Source organism: Acomys minous (genome assembly GCF_964271855.1).
Source record: "Acomys minous genome assembly, chromosome: 14".
Classification (NCBI taxonomy): domain Eukaryota; kingdom Metazoa; phylum Chordata; class Mammalia; order Rodentia; family Muridae; genus Acomys; species Acomys minous.
In genome coordinates this window covers 23,094,701-23,116,757 of record NC_140496.1, presented here as the reverse complement: position 1 = coordinate 23,116,757, position 22,057 = coordinate 23,094,701, and the positions used below count along the sequence as shown (strand labels likewise).

Genomic DNA, 22,057 nt, shown 5'->3' with positions numbered 1-22,057 from the left:
TCAGAATTGTGATGTCATCTTGGTTGACTTTACTTTTGATGAGTATGAAGTATCCTTCCTCATCCCTTTTGATTAATTTTGGTTGAAAGTCTATTTTATTAGATGTTAAAATGGCTACGCCTGCTTGCTTCTTGTGACTATTTGCTTGGAATATTTTTTCCAACCTTTTACCCTGAGGTAATGTCTATCATTATGGGTGAGATGTGTTTCTTGGATGGAGAAGAATGTTGGATCTTGTTTATGCATCCATTCAGTTAGTCTGTGTCTTTTTTATTGGAGAATTGAGACCATTGATGTTGAGAGATATTAATTACCAGTGACTGTTAAGAGTCTTAATTTTGATGTTGGTTCCAGTCGAGCGTTTGTGTAGTTGTGTTTTTGCCATGGTATAGTTATCTATTTCCTGTGTAGTTTTGGTTGTAACTTGTCCCTTTGGGATGGAGTTTTCCTTCTAGTACCTTCTGTAAAGCCAGATTTCTGGGTAGGTACTGTTTGAATTTGGTTTTGTCATGGAATATTTTGTTTTCTCCATCAATGGTTATTGATAGTTTTGCTGGGTAAAGTAGTCTGGCCTGGCATCTGTGGTCTCTTAGGGTTTGCAGGATCTCTTTCCAGGCCTTTCTGGCTTTTATGGCCTCTGCTGAGAAGTCGGGTGCAATTCTGATCAGTTTGCCATTAAATGTTATTTGGCCTTTTACCCTTGCAGCTTTTAATATTTTTTCCTTGTTCTGTATATCTTGTGTTTTGATTATTATGTGACGGGCAGTTTTTCTTCTCTGGTCTATTCTATTTGGTGTTCTGTAAGCCTCTTGTATGTTTACACACATCTCTTTCTTTCGCTTGGGAAAGTTTTCTTCTATGATTTTGTTGAGAATAATTTCTGGGCCTTGGAGTCTGATATCTTCTCTTTCTTCAATACTTATTATCCTCAGATTTCTTAGATGTTTTGTGTCAGGATTTTTCCAGATCTAGCATTCTCTTTAATGGTTGCTTGAAGATCTATGATTGCATCCTCTAGTCCTGAGATTTGTTCCTCTATCTCTTGGATTCTGTTAGAAAAGCTAGCCTCTGTGTTGCTCGCCTTCTTCTCTGAGGTCTCACGTTCTCATTTTTCTTCTGTCTGTGTGTTTATCATTGAATCTATTTTCATCTTCAGATCTTGAACTGATATTTTTATTTCTTTCATCTGATTGTTTGTATATTCCTGAGTTTCTTCCATTGCCTCTTTATAGGCCTCCAGAACTTGAACCGTTTTATTGATTTCCTTCATCTGGTTGTTTGTATTTTCCTGAAAGTTTTCCAGTGCCTTTCTACTGGCTTCTTTTATGTCTTCCACCTGTTTGGCGGTGTCTTCCTGCATTTGATTACGAATTTTATTTGTTTCCTCCATTATCATCCTCATTACTAAGGATTTGAGGTCATTTTCTTGTGTTTCCGTTGTATTTGAGTTCTCTGGATTGTTTTCTTTGGGATAGCTGGAATCTGGAGACGCCATATTGTTTTGGGTTTTTTTGCATATGCTTTTACGCTGTCCTTTAGACATCTTGCTGTCTCTGTTTTTGTTGGGTAGCTTCCAGAGTTGGGTGGAGCGAGTCTGATGACAGATTCACTTGTTTTCTCACAATTTCCCTAGGCTGGAAGCTCTGATGCTTCACTGGTCTTGATGGCAGGAGGCTAGCCCTGTCATTTGGAACTCTCACAGCCAGTGATCCTCAGCTCCCCTGTACTGTGGGTCCTGCAATCGTTCTGGGTCTCTGAATGTGCGTTGGGCCAGGCCAAAGTGTCTACAGCCTTCTGGGTCCTTTTGTAGCACCGGAGCTCTCCAGGGACTGAAGCAGGTCAAGTGGAGGGGGTCTGATGGCCACTCTACTCCCTATCTCCCTGAGAATTCCTTAATCCTGGAGCTTTGGTGCTCTGCTGGTCTGTGGTTCCTGGTAGCGTTTTAAGACCCTGAATGTTTGCAGAGTCCAGGTTATTGTCACAGGGCCCAAACCATCCACACCCTGAGTCCAGTTCGTGTCTCTGGGCCCAAATGGATCTCAGGGCCTATTCCATGCCCTTAGTCCAGTTAGGGCTGAGTCCAACCAGGGTCTTGGGCCCAAAGCGCACACTGAGCTCGCCGAGATCAATTAGAATATCAGGACCCAAACTTCCCGTCGAGTCCAGTCAAAGTCTCAGGGCTGGAACTGCCTACCAAATCCAGCCAGGACTCTGGGCCCAAACCACGCTCTGAGCTCAGCTAGATTCTCTGGGGCCAAACTGCCTGCCAAGCTCAGCTAGAGTCTCTGGGACCAAACTGCCTGCCAAGTCTAGCCAGAGTCTCAGGGCTGGAACCACGCCAAGCTCAGCTGGAATCTCAGGGCCCAAACTGCCTGTCAAGTCCAGCCAGGGGCACTGGGCCCAAACCACGCTCCCAGCTCAGCTAGATTCTCAGGGCCCAAACTCTCTGCTGAGCTCAACTAGGGACTCTGGGCCCAATTTGTGCACCGAGCTCTGGGCCCAAAATACATGCAGAGTTCAGCCAGAGTTTCTGGGCTGGGACTGCGTGCCAAGCTCAGCTAGGGGCTTGGGGACCAAAGTGCCTGCCGTGGTCAGTTATAGTCTCAGGGCCCGAACCATCCGCCAAGCTCATTCAAGAATTCTGGACCCAAACTGCGCTCCCAGTCCAACCAGAGCCTCAGGACCGGGACTGCGCAAAAACTCAACTAGAGTCTCTGTGCCCAACCTGTCCGCCAAGTGCAGTTAGGGACTCTGGTCCCAAACCACACAGCAAGTTCAGCCAGAGTTTCAGGGATAGAATTGCTCACTGAGCTCTGCCAGAGACTCTGGACCCACACTGCATGCTGAATTCAGCCTGGGACTCCAGGCCTAAACTGTACGGAGAGTCCAGCCAGAGTCTTAGGACTGCAACTGTGCGCAAAGCTCAACTAGAGTCTCCGGGCCCAATCTGCCCGGCAAGTCCAGCTAGGGACTCTGGGCCAAAACTGTGCGCTGAGCTCAGCCAGCATCTTAGGGGCCGAACTGTACACTGAGCTCAGCCTGCGTTTCCGCCGCGGAACTGCATGCTGAGCTGAGCTAGCATCTTGGGCGTAACTGCGTGCTGACTTGAGCTTGGAACTCAGGGGCCGAACTACACACCGAGTCCAGTTTGGGTCTCAGGGCACCGCTCAGCACAGCCCAAATCCTGCCCAGAATCCCCTCTCCTGCAGCAACTCCCACTGGCCACCACACCAATCGCCTCCGCTGAAGGGCTCCGAGCTGCAAACCTCAGCCACCGCCGCTGCTGCCACTGCTGCCACTGCCACTCCAATCCAAGAAAATCCACGGTCCTCCTGTGTGCAGGGGCATGCAGGTCCTCTGCACCCTGGTCCCTTCGAACCATGGAGCACTCCTGCTGCAGTGGTGTGGGGACCTCGGTGTTCCTGGTTCAGAATTCTGTGCAATTCCCTGAATTGTTTACTGGAGCTTCTAAACACAGTCAACACTGCTCACCGCCATCTTGGATCCTCTGACTATTAAAATTTTATAGTACACTGCTTAGGACATGACAATCTTCCCATGCTGCCTTGGAGGTTTTCTTTCTATCTGTGTCCTTAAAACCATGAGAACCTCCAGTTTGAGAACAGGCTGTCAGGCTTTCGCAAAATATGCCTCTAGATTGTTAAAAGTTGGGTTATAGGGTTGATGAGGGAAAGTGATTGTAAAAGATAACTCTGTTCTATCACAGTTTATCAATAATGACTAAATTATGGCCGAGAGGAAGTTAAAACACGTGTCTGAAGACAAAGATGATATGATCTATGTTTTGGAACAGCATGTGTCTATCACTGCCTACTAAGCTCTGTATAGATAAGGAAATACTCTGACTGCCAATCAGTCAGGCTGCAAAACTGCCCTGATCCCTTTGCTTGACTCATTCATCCTTCCCTGCTCTTGCATTCACTCGGCTTCTGGTCCTCAACCAGGGCTGGACCCCAGCAACGTCATATACTCTGTAGCTCATGAAGAAATTAAACGAGTTCATGTTTGCAGACAAAGAAGACCAGAGTCAAGATGACAGTAGATTTACTGTGTCACAAGGCAGCTCTCTGGCCTATAGGTTTTACCTTGAGTTCTCAAGAGATAAAAGGGATAAACAATGGTGCTCATGATGTGATAACCTCATAACAGCCCTAACTCTTAATTTTGCTACATTATAGATTGGATTTCAGCATATGATGCAATTTAGATGATGCTTATGATTTGCATTCAAGACAATTGACTCATTCATCTTTGTCTTTCCCAAGTTGTGAATGGCATAATTTTTTTTAATATAAGAAATGGGTCTGGAGATATTCATTAGTCTCTTAAGGTTGAAAGAGTGTATAAAATGTGTCAATGTGTGGTGTGTGTTCATGTGTCTGTGTGTGTGTGTGTCTGTCTGTCTGTCTGTCTGTCTGTTTGTATCTGTGTTCCTATCTGTTAATGTTTGTTCTTATTATCAGAGGCAGGAAATGCTATGAAATTCATATTTGCATACTTAGGAAATCTGTGAATATATCTGTAGGGTGTGTCCTGGAAGTGGAGTGTAGTATCAGAAGGTCCAGAAATGTCCATCAGAGAGATGCCTGGCCCCTACCCCAGAGCCTGTCCACTTGTGGAGGGGCACATCTGTCCCCTGAGACATCCTTGATCCTCCATGCACCATTACTACTTCATCTGCTGTGGTTTCATTTTCATTTTACCTTACTGTTGTCCCAAAACTTCCACTTATGCTCTATGTCATTTAAAAAAGGTGACAAATCGTGTTCAACGTGCCCTATGGGTTCTTCCAAAGCATCTTTCTTTTGTAATAAAGAGATTTGTTTCTTCATTCTCTAGACCTTGGGATTTCCTCAGCTCCCTCCCTGTGACCAACTCACCTCCCCTGGAGTAGTGTTCCTAGGATGGAAAAGCTCTCCTTCTTCATTCTACTTTGTTGAAGACCAACCACATAACATCATCATTAGAGTGATGGTTCTTGCATTCCACTGTCTGAACACCAGAGGATTGACAAGAACAGATCCTTTAGTCTCAGATCACTAGCTAGGCAGAGAAGAGCCCTTCCTTCAAGTGCAGGATTCATGGCTAATACCTGACTTGTACTGGGGCCTCAAGGCATTGTTGAGCTCCTGATGTGCACACGCTGACATACAGACACTTCATCAAATGCCTCTAGAATTTCAGTGTATGTGTCATTTTTCTAAAGCTTTGTTGCCTAATGAATCTATGCAATCAAAATTACCTATTTATGACCAGCATAGCTGGATGCATTTTGCATAAAAAATATGAACTTTGAAACAACCTGCACTTAACTTGGAGACTATATCTTTCATTGATAAAAGTTCTCTCAAGTTTCTCTGTCAATCATTGCCTGGTCTCTGCTCCTAGGCAACCACCTTCTGATGTGACAGTTTGGAAACTGCATATGATTGAAAACATCAGAGCCCTGGCTGAATCGGAAAAGGTCCTGTCACTAAGTACAATGTAGCCATTTGGTTGACAGTGTCATTCCACACATGAACACAACACTTTTTACCCACTCCCCCAGTTGATTCTGCACATATAGGTAACCTGATGCTGACTACTTTTAATCAAGCTCTTAACAACTTTTTCCAATCATTTTTTTGTGATTGTTACTTTCTTTTCTTCGGGATAAAGACTCGGGAGTAGAATTGCTTGGCTACAGGATAGACATTTTTAACTTTTAAAGAAACTGTCAAACCGTTTTCTATAGTGATTACAGCATTTTGTGTCTCCTCCAGCCATGTATGGTGGGGGAGTGGGCAGTGACTCTAGGTCTCAGCCAACACTTGACCCAATGGGAAGTACATCTGTTTCAATTGAGTGGGTATGGATGAATTATCATTGCATGTGCTTCAATGAAACTTGAGCCTCTGTGCCTCTCCCTCCCTCCCTCCCTCCCTCCCTCCCTCCCTCCCTCCCTCCCTTCTTAGTCCTGCCTCCTTCCAATGCCATCTTTATTCCACATTTTTCTATGGTCTTAGCCAGCATTAACACTGGCCCTCTGAATGGCAGTATTGTAAGAGACAGTGCACATGGATTTTCTCAGCCAAATTAAAATGGTCTCAGATTAAGAAATATGAGGATATCTCAGAAGCATAAAGAAGCTGGTTCCTTGACCTCAAGATTAGGGGAACTAGAGAGTTATCAGCCCCCATGGCCCAGCATTCCATCTGGTTACAGAACTAAAGAGGGGGAAACACCTGGCTGCAGGTGCTGGGACTGCAGATTGCACAAGAGTGCGTTGTAAGGACAGCATTGTATCAAGACTGGAGGAGGCAGAAGCTAGGACTGATTCATGTCAAAGGAGCCAGAAAGAAACCAAGGAGGAAGTTCTGCTGTGCCAGGCTGTGGGTCTCTAAACTGTTGGGGGCCTGGAAAGTTAGAGGCAAAGTCAATTCCCAGAGGGTGCTTAAGACTGTCTGACTTGGATCATCATGCCACTTCCTCCAGGAAATCCAACTGAGCTAGGTGTGAACTCTTCATCCTGTACTCACCAATGCATCTCACCATAGTCTTTGAAGATTCTGGAACTCTGTTTGCAGACCTGCATATCCAGCTTTTTCACGGGTCTGAAAGCCCAGACTATCCTCAGGGTTGGATCCATCAATGCCCCATGAAGTGTTATCAAGTGGGGCCTGATGGGTGGCCAGATGCCTACATAGGAAAAGACACTTCCAGCAAAGCCCAAGACCTGAGTTGGATCCCCCATATCAACAGGGTAGAATGACAGAACTGACTCCCAGAAGTTATCTCATGACCTTCACGTGCACATCACAGCATGTGAGTACACACACACACACACACACACACACACACACACTAAGTAATTAAATGAATTAACAAACAAACAAACAAGAAAAACCATTAAAAATTGTTTCCCAAGTGGATAAAAGTGGATAAAGGACTGTAAGTTGATCTGTGCATGAGCTAGCCACTAGAGCAGGTACAGTCTAAAGATGGAGTGATCAGGCATGAGACTAAGAAGTGCCAGAATTGCAGGGTTTAAATGAAACAGCCATGACATATAGGAAGAAATCCTTGTAGGTCCTAAGATCACTGTAAAGGTCACATTCTGAGCCCCTGCCATTGCTCTTCTTCCATCTGTGGCATCATCAGGATTTACCTACTCAGGGAGGTCCTCCTGGTTTCTTCCCTGACCTCTGGCCAGTGAGTACAAGAACAGCTATCATGGTGAAGCTAGGTTTGAAGGCAGGGTTCATGGTACCCCAGAACTACAGAAGCCATGCTGTATCTTTCCAGGAGGACAAAGAGCAGGAACTGCAGAGATGGGTTTCCCCCACCTGTTGGTCATTGCCTCTTGTCACTTCTGCCTTTAGTTTTCAGGAAGTAAAAATTTTGCCCCACCCCATGCGTTCTCCCACCTACATTCCTCTTGGTCTTGTCCGGGCAAGGCCTATATATTCTTCTTTCCATTGTGTTAGCACAGCCAGTCTGCAGTAGAACAGACTCAGGCCTGAGAGCCGACCATGCCCCTGGACAGACTTCCTGGCTGGCTGAATGCTGTGGCCTGTGGACTCCTGATTCTCTTCCTCCCTGTGCTGGGTGAGACTTCCTAAGGTCTGAACCAAGGTCAGAGCTGGCCAGTTCAGTCAGAAGCTGAGCTTGTGGGGGGAAGGCACCAGGGAGGGAGGAGCTGGTCTAGATAACAGATGAAAGTGTAGGGAACATGTGTCACCCAATGCCCTCACCAAAGCCCACAGAGTCAGTGCTGTAGCAGGCAGAGGGTCAGAGATGCCCAAGGCTACCGCATACTAAGGGGTCATCCCAGTGTTGGGGACCCCCAGGAGCTGGTCCTAAAGGTCAGGAAAAGAGGAGAAGGAGCATTTGCCTTCTCTCTGTGTGGCTGTGACTGTTCCCACCTTTGGGTAACAACAATAATACCTTCATGCTGTCAACTGGCTCTGAGTATGTGACTTCTTTGGCCAGAGAAATGTTCTGGTATCCATCAAAAGGAGAATAGGGAGGTTCCTGTGCCTGAGGGATAGATAAACCCCTACTCTCACACCCCACAGCTGAACCGAGAGGTTCTGGGTTCCCTATGTGCCTTAGTGAAAATGAGATAGGAACCCGCCCCCCAATAACTTGGTGGCAACTGATTACAGAAAACTAACCCTGATGGCATCTCTCCACTCACAGGTAAGGACTCATCAGAGGCCAGGCCCATCAGGAACACACACACAGGCCAGGTCCAAGGCAGCCTGATCCATGTGAGAGGCACTGATGTAGGGGTCCACACCTTCTTGGGAATTCCCTTTGCCAAGCCTCCTGTAGGAGCACTGCGCTTTGCACCTCCTGAGGCCTCTGAGCCATGGAGTGGTGTGAGAGAAGTGACCTCACAGCCAGCCAGGTAAGTTCTGGACCCAGAAAGTTTCTCACTGTGGTGAGAATGAGCTCTGAGCTGTGGGCCACACTGATGTGTTCCTCCATCTCAACCACACAGCAATTCTCTGCCTGTGATGAGTGGCGTTTTCCCATGCCTTTTTCTGATGTTGTGCTAAAGATTAGAATAGAGCAACTGTCATGCTCCTGGGTCAGAGCTTGGCACCTATGAGGAGTTAGCTCCATGTACTGCAGTGAGAAGCAGAGCCAAGCTCATCCCAGAATCAGATTGTGCCAAGTGATCTCTCTGACAGTGGAGAGGTCTGTAGAGAAAGTTCAATGGGTTTATATTAAGTAACAAGAGCCCTGAGTCTGGTGTGTCCCTCAGGAGGGCAGCAGTGGTGAATGTCCTGTACAGTTACTGTGCCAACCCATAAGGTTAAGTGCCACTGTCCAAGGATGAAAGCTTCCACCAGAGACTATATAGGTTCCCTGAGTCTCTGGACATAGGATGAAAGATTTCTTACCCGCTTATGGGACAGCATTGTCCATTCATTCCTACAGGACCATTGTGGACACAGCACCCAAATATCCACATGTCTTAATTCCCTGTTGTTGTAATAAAAATACCCTGAAAAGAGCAACTTAGGGGAGGAAGGATTCACCACAGGCCATGGTTACCAGTTAGGGGGTGAGGCCCTTTAGGAACAGTCACAGTAAGGAAAGCCGGTCATGTCACATTTATAATTGGGAAGAGAGAGCAAAGAATGCGTGGATGCCTGATAATGCTCAGCCCACCTTTTCTGCTCATACAGTTCAGACGTCAATTGCTAGGGGATGGTGACGCCCACAATAAGCAAGTGCTCCTACTCTAATTTGTGTAATCAAGATAATCCCCACAGGCCAACCTGATCTAGACAGTCCCTCCTTGAGACTCTCTTCCCAGGTGATTCTACATTGTGTCATGTCAACAATAAAAATTAACTGTACCTCAACATCATCGCAGCAGGCTTTCCGTAGCCGGGGGGCAAGGGGAAGGTGGTATCACCACCAGCAGCTGACCATGTCCATAGACGTTCTAATCTCACAAAGGGTGCCCCCCACTTAACTGGAGACCTCCCTGGAAATCTGGATTCCTCACAGCCCCCCACAGAGCCAGTAGCCCTTACCTTGATAGAAAAGGGTTGTGGAGAAGAATCATGAGTTGCAGGAGACATTGCAGGTGACTGGAAGGAAATCCTAAAGGTCTGCTTTTATCTTTTCTTTCATTTTTTGAGATGATAGTATGATTATATCATTTCTCTGTTTGTTTTACTCCCTCCAAGCCCTCCCATTATACTTCTTCTTGCTCTCTCAAATTCATAGCCTCTTTTCCGTTGATTGTTGTTGCATGCATATGTGTGTGTGTGTGTGTGTGTGTGTGTGTGTGTGTGTGTGTGTATATATATATATATATATATATATATATATATATTCCTAACTATAACCTGCTTAGTCTATATAATGTTTAATATTTTTTGTGGCTGGTCATTTAGTATTGGATAATCTATAGGATTGTTCTTCCCTAGGGGAGATTTTTCTCCCACTCTGAGCATTCCTTAGTTACCTCTAGCTCTTTGTGTAGGGTTGAGGCCTCATAGTCTTTACTTGTCTACTTTAGTATGTCTACTGTTGCCATGCTTATTTAACTCATGTTTAGGCTTCAGTGTTGATGAGACTTTATGGGTATATCTTCTGATATTATGAGAACATACAGGTTTTGATAACCAAACATTTTTTTGGGAATCAGCATCTGTCACTGTCAACAGGTGTCTACAAAATGATGATATATTGAATTTAGAGGGTCTGAAGAAGATAAAGATGTTTATGCCTCCCGTGTCTACATCTGAGGACTGCCTGTACCTCAACATCTACACACCATCCCATGCCCTCGAGGGTTCTAATCTGCCTGTAAGAGTTGGGCCATGGTCAACTGGGTGGGGGCAGAGATTTCTTCCCCAGGAATATTGGAAGGGACAAAAACAACCTGAGTTCTACTGCAGTGTAGACCTGACGTAGCCTTTGTCTAGTAGGTCCAAGAAGGGTATTTTTTTTCAGCCATGTGAGCAACTTAAGCCTTGAGAATGAAACCCAGAATACTGGAGCTCTGAGAGGTCAGGGACTATGGTCAATGGATTAACTAAGAATTCACTCTACTCTACAAACTTGAACCCTAAAGACCCAGTCAGGTGTCCAAGGCCTGAACTCTGAGATAAGCCAAATTTACAGCTTTGAGATATTGGTTGTTCCAGTGAGAGTTGGGTGATCCTTTTAGTTAGGAAAAACACTTATGCAGACACCCTTCTTCACACTTTTGAGGAGTCTGAGAGTGATAGTGACATTGCTCTGGACTTAAATCCAAGCTGAAGTTTCTAGTGCCACAGTGGGGTTGGAAATGGTGCTGATGAGACTATAGTTCCTCATCTGAAGTCTGGGTCTAAGATGGTGAGGAGTCCTGTGTGTGTATTTAGCTGCATAGATAGACAGCAGTCAATAATTGAGAAGGCAGTCTCACTTGAGTGTGCGCTGGCTAGATGCCTTCTGGCATTTCTCTTGATTTTTCTAGGTGATGGTGTGGATCCATGGTGGTTCACTCATTATAGGCATGGCTTCCATGTATGATGGATCCTCACTGGCAGCCACAGAGGATGTGGTGGTCGTCATTATCCAGTACCGGCTGGGTGTCCTGGGCTTCTTCAGGTGAGCCAAGGGTTGGGCTGGGCAATGGTAGGTGAGCAGAACCTAGACAGCCCTGTGATCCTCATCCCTTCCACTTCTCAGCACTGGAGACCAGCACGCCAAAGGAAACTGGGGCTTCTTAGACCAAGTGGCCGCCCTACACTGGGTCCAGCAGAACATCGCCCACTTTGGAGGCAACCCTGACCAGGTCACCATTTTTGGCAACTCTGCAGGTGGCACAAGTGTGTCTTTCCATGTTGTATCCCCCATGTCCCAAGGACTCTTCCACAGGGCCATCATGGAGAGTGGGGTGGCCCTGCTGCCTCGCCTTATATCTAACACCTCCGAAGTGGTCTCCACGGTATGCGTCTTCCTTCACCCGAAACCTTACATTCTGTCTCCTCCCTCTGCCTCTGATACCTTAGTACTCTGTTCGGTGGGGGAAACAATAGCTTCTTTTCAATCATTTCTAAGAGTTTCAAGGATTTGAATCCTTGAAACTTCCCTCTACTTTGTGAATGTTCAATACATTACGTAGCTTGCAAAGTTGCTCCCAGCAGCTTCCATCATTGGCAAAAACAAGCATGCATGGGAATGGAAGATGATTCTGTGGGTGAGAGAGACTGCTATGCCACTGTGGGGACTAGAAGTCAAATGCCCAGAAACCACATAAGGCTAGATGTGGTAGTGCTTATTTGCAATTCCACTGTTCCTATGGTGAAGTGGGTGGCAGAGACAGGGGTTCTCTAAAGTTGAAGGTCAACCACTTTGTTGAAGGCAGCAACAAACAAGAGAACCTGTCTCAAGCAAGAAGGAATATGACAAGCAATATACAAGGTTGTCCTCTGACTTTCATAGGCATAATGTGGCACACAATGCCCATTGTTCCATGGGAACACATACACAAACAGAAACAACCACAGAAACAGGCCTTTCTCAGCTGTCAACCCTGAGCAACACGAAAATGGGAATGATTTCATGCTGTATTGTAATCAGTACATAGCACACAAGAGGATGTTAGCGACAGTGCCATCCATTTGGGACTTGGAAGATACTCCTTCCTTCCAGGAAGGATGAGCCAACTCATGCCTGCTCCCTTTACAGACGGTGGCAAATCTATCGGGTTGTGCGGCTTCAAACTCAGAGGCCCTGGTGCGCTGCCTAAGAGGCAAGAGTGAAGCAGAAATTCTGGCCATTAACAAGGTTGGATAATTTTGTGGCTGGGAAGAGGGTAGAGAATTGGGTGGGTGTGTGACTGCAAGTCCTCACCACTTTGGACAAATTACTTTATCTGCATGGCTTAGCATCCTTTTAGCCCTGGGTGTAGAAATGAAAGGTCAATCTAAATGTAGGGTTCTCGAGACTTGATAGCCTGTGACCATAAAGTGGGGAAGGAGAACCCCCTCAATCATGGACCTAGGGGAGGGCAATAGGGGGGAGGAAAGGAGGAAGGGAGGAACGGGGAGATACAAGTGATGGGAGAACAATTTAGTTGTAATATGAATAAATTAATTAGTAAAAAAATAAAATGAAGTCATTTTCAGAAAAAAAAATGTAGAGTCTCTTCTGGGTTGAGAAGAAGGAGTTGTGCTGGGAATGGCCATTTTGAGACAAACTGGGATGTGGAGAAATGATGGAGAACCCTCAATGGCCGTGTGTGTGTGTGTGTGTGTGTGTGTGTGTGTGTGTGTGTGTGTGTGTGTGTGTGCTTTCCAATACGACCCTTGAATGTTGCACAGGTCTTCAGGATCATCCCTGGTGTGGTGGATGGGGAATTCCTACCCAAGCATCCTCAGGAGCTGCTGGCCTCTGCTGATTTTCACCCTGTCCCCAGCATCATTGGTGTCAACAATGATGAGTTTGGCTGGATTCTCCCACTGGTAAAGCCAGGGTCTAATCTCCTTTGTGCCTGGATTCTCCTATGGTGGGCAATGGGAACTCAGAGATTCATTGATCTATAACCACACAACTTAAAACTTAAAACATTCTCCACACCCCAGGCCTTCAGTATTTCTCAGACAATAAAGAAAATAACCAGAAAGACCCTGCAGGCTATTCTAAAGAGAGCAACAGAAGAGATGGTGAGAATCTTTGAGGCTTGCCCCCACTGAGAAAACCTCTCAATATCTGGCTCAGAGAGCATGCCTTGAACTGGGGGTTGTGAGGGGGAGTAGTGTGCCCGTCTATCTGAGGCCACTCAGAGCTTCCTCCCATACCAGACCTCAACTTCATTCCCTCGCCCTAAGGACGCTTCCAACTCATTATAGTGACTACCTAACCTCATTCTTTCTCATCACAATGTGGCAGATGTTGCCTCCTGAGTGCAGTGACCTCTTAATGGAAGAATACATGGGGAACACTAAGGACCCCCAGACCCTCCAAATGCAGTTTACAGACATGATAGGGGACTTCTTGATCGTGATGCCTGCACTCCAAGTAGCACATTTTCAGCGTGAGTACATCTGTCACAAGGTTGAGGGAGGAAGCTCAGAGCCGTGGGTCCCAGGTGAGCTCTGTAGTGTCCAGGCTTGACCTGTGTCTAGATCAGATCTGTTTCCAGACCCTAAGAGTCCTTATCTAGTAAATCTTTTTTTCTTTTTTTTTTTTAATTTAAGATGTGTTTGTTTGTTTATTATGTATACAGTGCTCTACCTGCAGGTCAGTAGAGGGCATCAGATCACATTACAGATGGTTGTGAGACACCATGGGGTTGCTGGGGGGTTGAACTCAGGACCTTTGGAAAAACATTCAGTGCTCCTAACCTCTGAGCCATCTCTCTAGCCCATAAATCTTTACACTGAGTGTAAGGGAGTGACATCTTATCTGGGTACAGATGAGGAGACAGATGGGTGATATCTGTGACTTGTCCAGGCCTGGGGAGGACAGAGTCATTACGTAACAGTGGGCTTTCCCACAGCCAAAGCTCCAGGATGGGGCTCCACACTCAACTGTTTTGATTCCAGACAACTTGAGGTCAAGTTATATTGTTACCAAATGTGGGTCAGGACTGTGTGAAGCAAGTTGCACTTAGGTCACTATGTGTCCTTGCCCTCAGGTTCCCGTGCCCCAGTCTTCTTCTATGAGTTTCAGCATCAGTCCAGATTTCTCAGGGGTTTCAGGCCACGGCACGTAAAGGCTGACCATGGTGATGAGGTTTTCTTTATCTTTGGATCCTTCTTCTGGGGCGCCAAATGTGAGTATCGCTTGTTTTCCACAAACAGGATGGAGAGCCAAGTTTGGGCCTGAAGGATGTCTGACCTTTGAGTCCAATTTAGAAATCCAACGCTCTAGGAAAAACAGGATCAACTGTGTACTATCTCACATCTAAAATCCTACACTGGGTCTCACCCTTTCTTAGTTTAGCTTGGGCTAGAGGAAATGAAGATTCACTGGATCAAGAATGGACCTGGGGGAGTTTACTTGGAGGACTGCATGGATCTTGGATGCTGGGTTATAAGGGATGAAGGCAACAAAGGCTAGAGTTCAGTTTTAGGGTACAGCTGGCATGGTATGAAGTGTGACTTGGGCAGCTGCATTAAAAAGCTGCTATCTGGACCCTTGCTCTCTCATTTGTAGTTGGCCTCACTGTGCAGGAGAAGCTGCTGAGCAGGAGGATGATGAAGTACTGGGCCAACTTTGCACGGCATGGGTAAGGGGATGCTCTTCCCTCATCCTCCTAAGGGCTGAGTCTTCATGTAGGGATCCATTTGTGATTGGTGATCTCATTAGCATGCACAAATCCTTCCTCAAATGATGGAGTCCTCTGTTCCCAATGCATACTGAGATATAACACTTTGTAGGTGTTGGTTACTGGTCAGCTCATAGTGACCTGTGGATGGGCCACGTATCTTGCCTCTGAGGAAGAGAAACAAAACAGGCCAAGTAACCTTACCCCACATGGAGTAGAAACTAGTGGATCACACTTGTATCCCTAAATCAGGATGTCTTCACTGTCAGGCCCCTTGTCTTCTTAGACCATTGCCCTGACTCAAACTAGGAGATCAGGACTTAGATGAGAGTGACCTTCATCTTTCTCTGCTGTTTGGTACATCCATAGGAACCCCAACACCAACGGTCTACCCTACTGGCCAGTGTCAAATCAAGATGAGCAGTACCTGCAGCTGAACCTCCAACCTTCTGTGAGCCGTGCCCTGAAGGCCAGAAGGTGGCAGTTCTGGACCAAGACTCTGCCCCAAAAGATTCAAGAGCTAGAAGGAGCTCATGACAAGGACAAGAATGTGTAGTGCCCAAAGTAAGAAAAGGTATGTGAACTTCAGTAAAGTTGAGGTTAGCGTGAGGCTTTCACAACCCATTTAAAAGAGTGCATTAATTCCAACACTCACATAACCATTTCTAAGCTCTATAGTTGTCCAACACTATTTGCCATTCCTTACTCAAAGTGCTGGGCAAATTTTCATTAGACCTACTCCATAAACGCTTTCATAGAAGTGTGGCTGTCCCTAAGTGAAAGTCCCTAAGTGCCCCCATCTTCGTTCATGATCCTCTGGTCCTAGACTCCTTTCTCCTCTCCTCCCTTACCTTCTCTCCATTCTCTTTTCTTCTCCAAGACCAAAACCGCAGAAACTTTGGGGAATGTTGACTACACAGGGTAGGCTATATCAAAACCCTATACCCTTCACTCAGCACATCCCATGTTTCTATCTATTTATAAGCGGCCAGTACTAAACCTGATTATCCAAAGCCCTATTATCTTAATAAGCTCAAGATACAATTCCAATCAGATCACAAACTGCCCCTATGTCTTGTAATAAGGTACCTGTGGCCCCAGCTATTGAAAGGAAATATCGCCTGAGCCCAGTATTTCCAGGCCAGCTTGAGCAACATAGCAAGACTTACATCTCATTAACAAAAGCAATCATAAGCTGTATGGTTTCTAAACAACAGAAATGTATGTGAAATTCTGTAGACAGAGAAATATAGGGTGAAGTTGCCAGCGGATCTACTATGAGGCAAGGACTAGCTATTTGGCCTAGAGATTACACCAGGAGTCCTCTCCAGGTAGGATATGCAAACTATGACACTCCAGGCCTTCTAAGTGTCCCAACTCTTAATTTCAACACATTAGGAATTAGGTGTCCACAAACGAATTTGAGTGACACTGTCTTTCAGAGCACATCTCCTAGACCTCTCTGACATCAGCCACTGAGCATGTCAGCCTCTGAAAAACTCTTTGCATATTGTCCCTATAGAGGAAACCTCATATCTTTCCCTTCCAAAGTGAAATTGTCCTCTTTTGTTAGAAGCTGGACTTGCCATGTCCATAAATATTTCAAACAAGGCCAAGAAGGGTTGAGAGTTGACCAGAAGGGCCCAGGTGGGATTTCTATAATAATAAGTTTTCTCTTATTCTTAGGGTGTTTGTAGACATTGTGAAGCCCACACCTGTATGGGAATATAACATCTGTGAAGATCTTTCTCTGCAGTGTGTGTCATGAATGTGATAGGGAGGTAAAAATGCTCAGACATGTCTAGCAGAAGACATTCCTGTCTCTGGCACCCTGACTGCTGGCTTTACTATGTATGAGAGTGTTTACTTGTTTTAAAGAAATCCTCCTGTGGCATCCTGACTCTTCCTATAGTCCATGTGATTAATTTTCATCCTTATGTTATTATTTTCCTTAAACTTCTCAACCCCAGCAACTCAATGTTTCTTGTATATTATGTCATTTACAATGGTGTCAAACTGTGCCATTTATTCCCCCCAAAGCATCTCTATCATTGAGATGAGAAGGTATGTCCTGTTGTCCTATTGATTTTTGAAATTCTTATCCTCTACTCTGGCCAATTTGTCTTCCCTGGGTATCAGTTTTCCCAAAACAAAACCCCTTCTCATTTCCAGCACCTTTGGATGAAAGTGAAGACTCCTGCCTCTCCTGGACATCAGGACACAGAGGAGGGGAGTGCTGAGCCCCACAACAGTGGCTGAGTCTAAAGATACTTTTCATTCATCCCAAAATTCTCTCCATACCATCAAGCTCTGCTTTCTGTTCCTGTACTTTGCACATGGTATGGCTTGGGGGAAAATGTAGCTCTTCTTGTCAGGCCCCATAAGAGAAATCACTGCTATTTAGCTGCCGCCCAATATAATGCCCTTAAGATGAGATCAAGCAATACTTTCTTCTGTCATTGCAGAGTTCTAATGCATGTGTTTAATCCTCAGCACCATTTACCCTCTCAACAGCTGCACATCTGAGTCACTTCCATGTAAAGACTCTTCTTTGGTTGGGAGATGTAAGAGAAGGCTTTCACTATGTAGCCCAGGCTGGGATCATGTTCATAATTCTCTTACCTCAGCAAACATCACCAGGCATGCCTAAGCAATCCATTATGGACAATTTCAAACATAACTGTATGACCACAAGCTTTCAACTCTTTTTGGTGAACGCATAAGTATGGCCGTGTGTATGTTTAACTTTGAAAGGTTATGCAGGCTAATTGGATGGGTCAATGTGGGTAAAGACACTTGTCATCAAATTTGATGACCTGAGTTCATTCTCCACAAGGTAAAAGAAAAGAAATATTGCGCCAAAATGTCTTCCAAAATGATTGTATCATATGTCAACCCCTTTAGACGTGTGTGTGTGTGTGTGCATGTGTGTGTGTGTGTGTGTGCGCCTGTGCGTGTGTGTGTGTGTGTGTGTGTGTGTGTGTGTGTGTGTGTGTGTGTGTGTGTGTGTTTGGTGCCAATTGCTGCATATCTTCACCTACACCAGGACTTGGGAATGGCTAATATGGTTGCATTATGCTGGATAGGTGCATAATTGTCTCTCATTGTAGATGGTTTTCTGGACCTTTGTTTTTACTCTTATTATTGTTACCATTGTTTTTCTTTCTTTCTTTTCCTCCTCCTCCTCCTCCTCCTCTTCCTCTTCCTCTTCCTCCTCCTCCTTCTCTTCCTCCTCCTCCTCCTTCTTCTTCTCCTTCTTCTTCTTCTTCTTCTTCTTCTTCTTCTTCTTCTTCTTCTTCTTCTTCTTCTTCTCCTTCTTCTTCTTCTTCTTCTTCTTCTTCTTCTTCTTCTTCTTCTTCTTCTTCTTCTTCTTCTTGCCGGGCATTGGTTCTAGCTTTATATTCCAAGCTAGCATTAAACTCAAGATCCACCAGCCTCTGCTTCTCAATTGTTAGGAGCACTTGAATTTGCCAACATCCCCATTTTCCTCAGACTTTTAATCTCTGCCTTCAACTTCCTCTTTGTTTCTCTCCATCTCAGTCTTTCTCCACTCTGAGCCTCCTTCAGTTCTTTCTCTGACACTGTCTCCTACATCTCTTCTCTTTCCTCCAGGTTTAGTGTGGCACATTCCTGCAATCCCTGCACTACGAAGGCTGAGGCACAGACTTATTAAATATTATCATTACTATTGTAATTTTGTGTGCAGTAGTAGTCATATGCAAAACCATGTGCAGGTAAATGGATCGAACAAGGAAATATACTGAGTGAAATAACCCCAACCCAAAAATACAATGTGCCTTTTAATTTTTGGATCATATCTCTGAACCTTTAAATGTGATTATAATAATATAACATATAAATATCAGAGGTCTAAGTGGTGTTGGCAGGTCCAGAAATGTTCAGCAGAGAGATGCCTGATTCATGTTCCTGAGCATGTCCACATGTGGAGGGGCACATCTGCCCCCTGATTCCTCCTGGATCCTACTGGCACTACTAGTATTTCATCTCCTGTGACTTCATTGCCATTCTTACCTTATCGTTGTCCCTAGACTCTTATTCTATATGCCATTTTACAAAGGTGACAAGTTGTATTCAGCTTGTTCCTGTGTTCCCCAAAGCACTTTCCCTCTTTCATTAAAAGAATGAATCCTTTGTTCTCTAAACCCTGATAGCCTCCCTCCTCAGATCCCGACCTGTGACCAATTTGCCCCCTGGGGTACATGTATTCATTCCTGGCTTGACAACATCTATTTTTACTCCTTAAAACCAGTCATTGAAACATCATCAGTGAGGATTCTTACATGTGGCAGAAGAGAGATGGGACAATCTTTTAGCCGTGGCTCAGTAGCTGGGCAGAGAAGAGCCCTTTCTCTGAGTGCAGGACTCATGCCTGATACCTGACTTGTACTGGGGCCTCAAGGAATTGCTGAGCTCCTGCTGCACATGTGCATGCACACTCACACACACACACACACACACACACACACGCACACTCACACACACACACACACACACATCTGTGAAGTCCCCACTTCTTCTGAAATACAGACATTTCACTGAAATGGCACTTAGAATTTCAGTAACTGTATTATTTTTTGAAAGCTTTCTTGTCAAATTGTTCCTATGCAAACAAATTTGCCCATTTGCCATCATGTATGGACAGATTTTGCATAAAAATATGACCTACGCAACTACCTACACTTAACTATGAGGCTGCTTCTTTCATTGGAAAAAGATCCCTTGAGCTCCTCTATGTCAACTGTTGCCTGGTCTCTGCATGTACCTTGGAAACCTCAGAGCTCTGGCTGTCCTATCATGGAAAAGGAATCATTTGTAACTGGTCCTGTTACTAAGTACAATGCTTTTGAGACTGAAGTGGTGCTGTCCTTTGGTTGAGTGTCATTCTGCACATGCACATAACATGTTTTACCCACCCCAAGTTGATGCATTATTGGGTGATCTGATTTTGACTACTTTTAATCAAGCTCTTATGAACTTTTTGAAGTATGACTTTTTGTGATTGGTGTTTTAAATTTCTTGAAATAAAAAACCAGAAGTAAAATTACTCAATTATGGGGTAAATGTGTACTTCACTTTTAAAGAAACTATCAAAGTGTCCTCTGAAATGACTATATCATTTTGTATCTCTTTCTGTCGTGTATGATAGTGCCAGTGGCTCCATGTCTTTGCCAACATTTGGCTGTATGGATCTTAGACCTGGTTATAGTGAATGGGACAAAAGTAGTAGCTCGTTGAAGATATTCTCATGGGGTTGAGTTTCCACTTTCACCTATCGCTCCATCTATTATCTATTATCTATGTATCTATTTATCTCATCTCATCTCATCTGTCTCAATCTCATATTCTTCCTACTCACCCCCTGCCTCCCTCCATAGAACACAACCTTCTTCTTCTTTTCACATTTTCACTGTGGCCTTGGCCATCATCAACTAGGGGCATCTGAGTGATGGTGCTTTGAATAGCAGAGCACACAGCGATTTCTCCAGCCGAGCTCCAGAAATGTCTGGGATTAAGAAACACAGATGTCCAGCATCCATCGGGAAACTGGAGGAAACGGGAACTTCTCAGTCCTCGTGGTCCCTGGTTCCTTTGGCAGGGAATTTGGAGTAGAAAGAACAGCTGCCAAGAAAAGTTAGAGCCACAGACAGGGCAAGAGTGTGTTGGAGGGGTGTCACTGAATCAAAGGAGCCCTGTTGATTAGAGGAGGCAGGAAGCCCATCTGTGTGGTGCCAAGAAACATCCAGAGGGACACCAAGGAAAAAGTCCTGTAGTGACATGATGTAAGGCTCTAGATTCTTACTTGGATAATAATGTTGGGGATCACAATGTGGAGCCAAGGCCAATCAATTCTCAGGTGCACCAAAGACTGTCTGACACTGATGCCCACAGCACATCCTCCAGGGAGTCAGGCTGGACAGGGGATGGGATCCTGATCCTGCACTGTTTAATTTCTCCTGCCAGGTTCTTTCTGATTCTGAGATCTTATTTATACATTTGTATCTCAGCTCTATCATAGGTTCTGTGAGTCCATATTGACCCCAGTGTTGGAGCCATCAAGGCCCCATTAAATACTTGTCCTGTGGCTAAGAGTGAGATCGTACCGGGGTGGTTAGAGAACTTTCCTCCAATCCTGACGACCCATGTTCCACTTTGCAATCCACACAGGACGAGAACATGGACTTACATAAATTGTCCTCTCATCATTATATGTGAGCCTTGGCATGGAAGAACCCTCCTGATATGTACATGAGCATAATAAATAAATAAATGCAAACAATAAAATATTTCTTAAGTGAATAAATGCCTGTGAAGTTGATCTTGGCAGGAGCTGGCCACTGGAGATGCATCATGATGGTGAAGTGAGTAAGAGCTGGGGACTTGAAAGGCACCAGAATCCTATCATGACCTGCCAGGGAGGGGGTCCATGCAGATCCTAAGATCATTATAGGGACCAGAGACCCTGGAAGCAGGCTCAGTAAACTAAGTCTTCAAAGCACAGGGAAATCCTGAGGGTGAAGGTCACACTCAGAGCACCTGCATTTGCCTGTCTCTCCTGAGATGTCTTGAGTGTGACCTACTCACAGAAGGCCTGTGGCTTCTCCTGTTACAGCTTTCTGCCCAGATGTGGGGACAGTGTTCCTGGTTCCAAAAGAGCTTTAGAATCCATGCTGTGGCTTTCCAGGAGGCCAAAGAGGGAACAGAAACCGCAGAGGTGGTCATAATGACTATTCTTGGCTGTCAACTTAATGACATCTGGAATACAGAAATGAAGGGCACACCTGTGAAGAGTTTTATACTTGGTTCGATATAGGTAAATTGACTTTTAGTCTGGGCATTTGACGTAAGAAGACACAAGCCTTTGATCTAGATCTTGAGGCAGGAAGATAGCTTTTCTTTTCTTACTCTTTTTAAAAAAATATTTCCCTTTATTTATTTAATCACTTTACAGCCTGATCCCAGTCTCCTCCCTCCTCTCCTCCCAGTCCTACTTTCATGCCCTCTCCTACTCCTCCCTCTCTTTCTTCCCAGAGAAGCGGGTGGTAAAGGGCACCAACCCACTCTGGCATCCCAAGTCACAGCAGGACTAGGTGCATTCTCTCCCACTGAGGACTGAAAAGACAGCCCAGCTAAGGGAAAGAGATCCAAAGGCAGCCAAAAGAATCAGAGACCTCCCCTACTCCCGTTGTTAGGAGACCCAAGTGTTGACCATCTTCTGCACATCTGCTACATATATGTATGGGTTCT

General features: G+C 45.2%; 1 protein-coding gene across 1 annotated transcript; it reads left to right on the top strand.

Moving 5' to 3' along the window:
* Window positions 1–7,504: 7,504 nt before the first annotated feature.
* LOC311582443 (pyrethroid hydrolase Ces2e-like) lies at window positions 7,505–17,115 on the top strand. The gene is made up of 13 exons (XM_084755592.1): window positions 7,505–7,608; window positions 8,203–8,413; window positions 10,194–10,335; window positions 10,991–11,124; window positions 11,206–11,464; window positions 12,208–12,306; window positions 12,843–12,983; window positions 13,104–13,184; window positions 13,411–13,555; window positions 14,159–14,296; window positions 14,680–14,752; window positions 15,161–15,365; window positions 16,964–17,115. The coding sequence occupies exons 1-12, from the start codon at window positions 7,533–7,535 to the stop codon at window positions 15,345–15,347; spliced, it is 1,686 nt and encodes a 561-aa protein (XP_084611718.1). The 5' UTR covers window positions 7,505–7,532; the 3' UTR covers window positions 15,348–15,365; window positions 16,964–17,115.
* The last annotated feature ends 4,942 nt before the right edge of the window (window positions 17,116–22,057 follow it).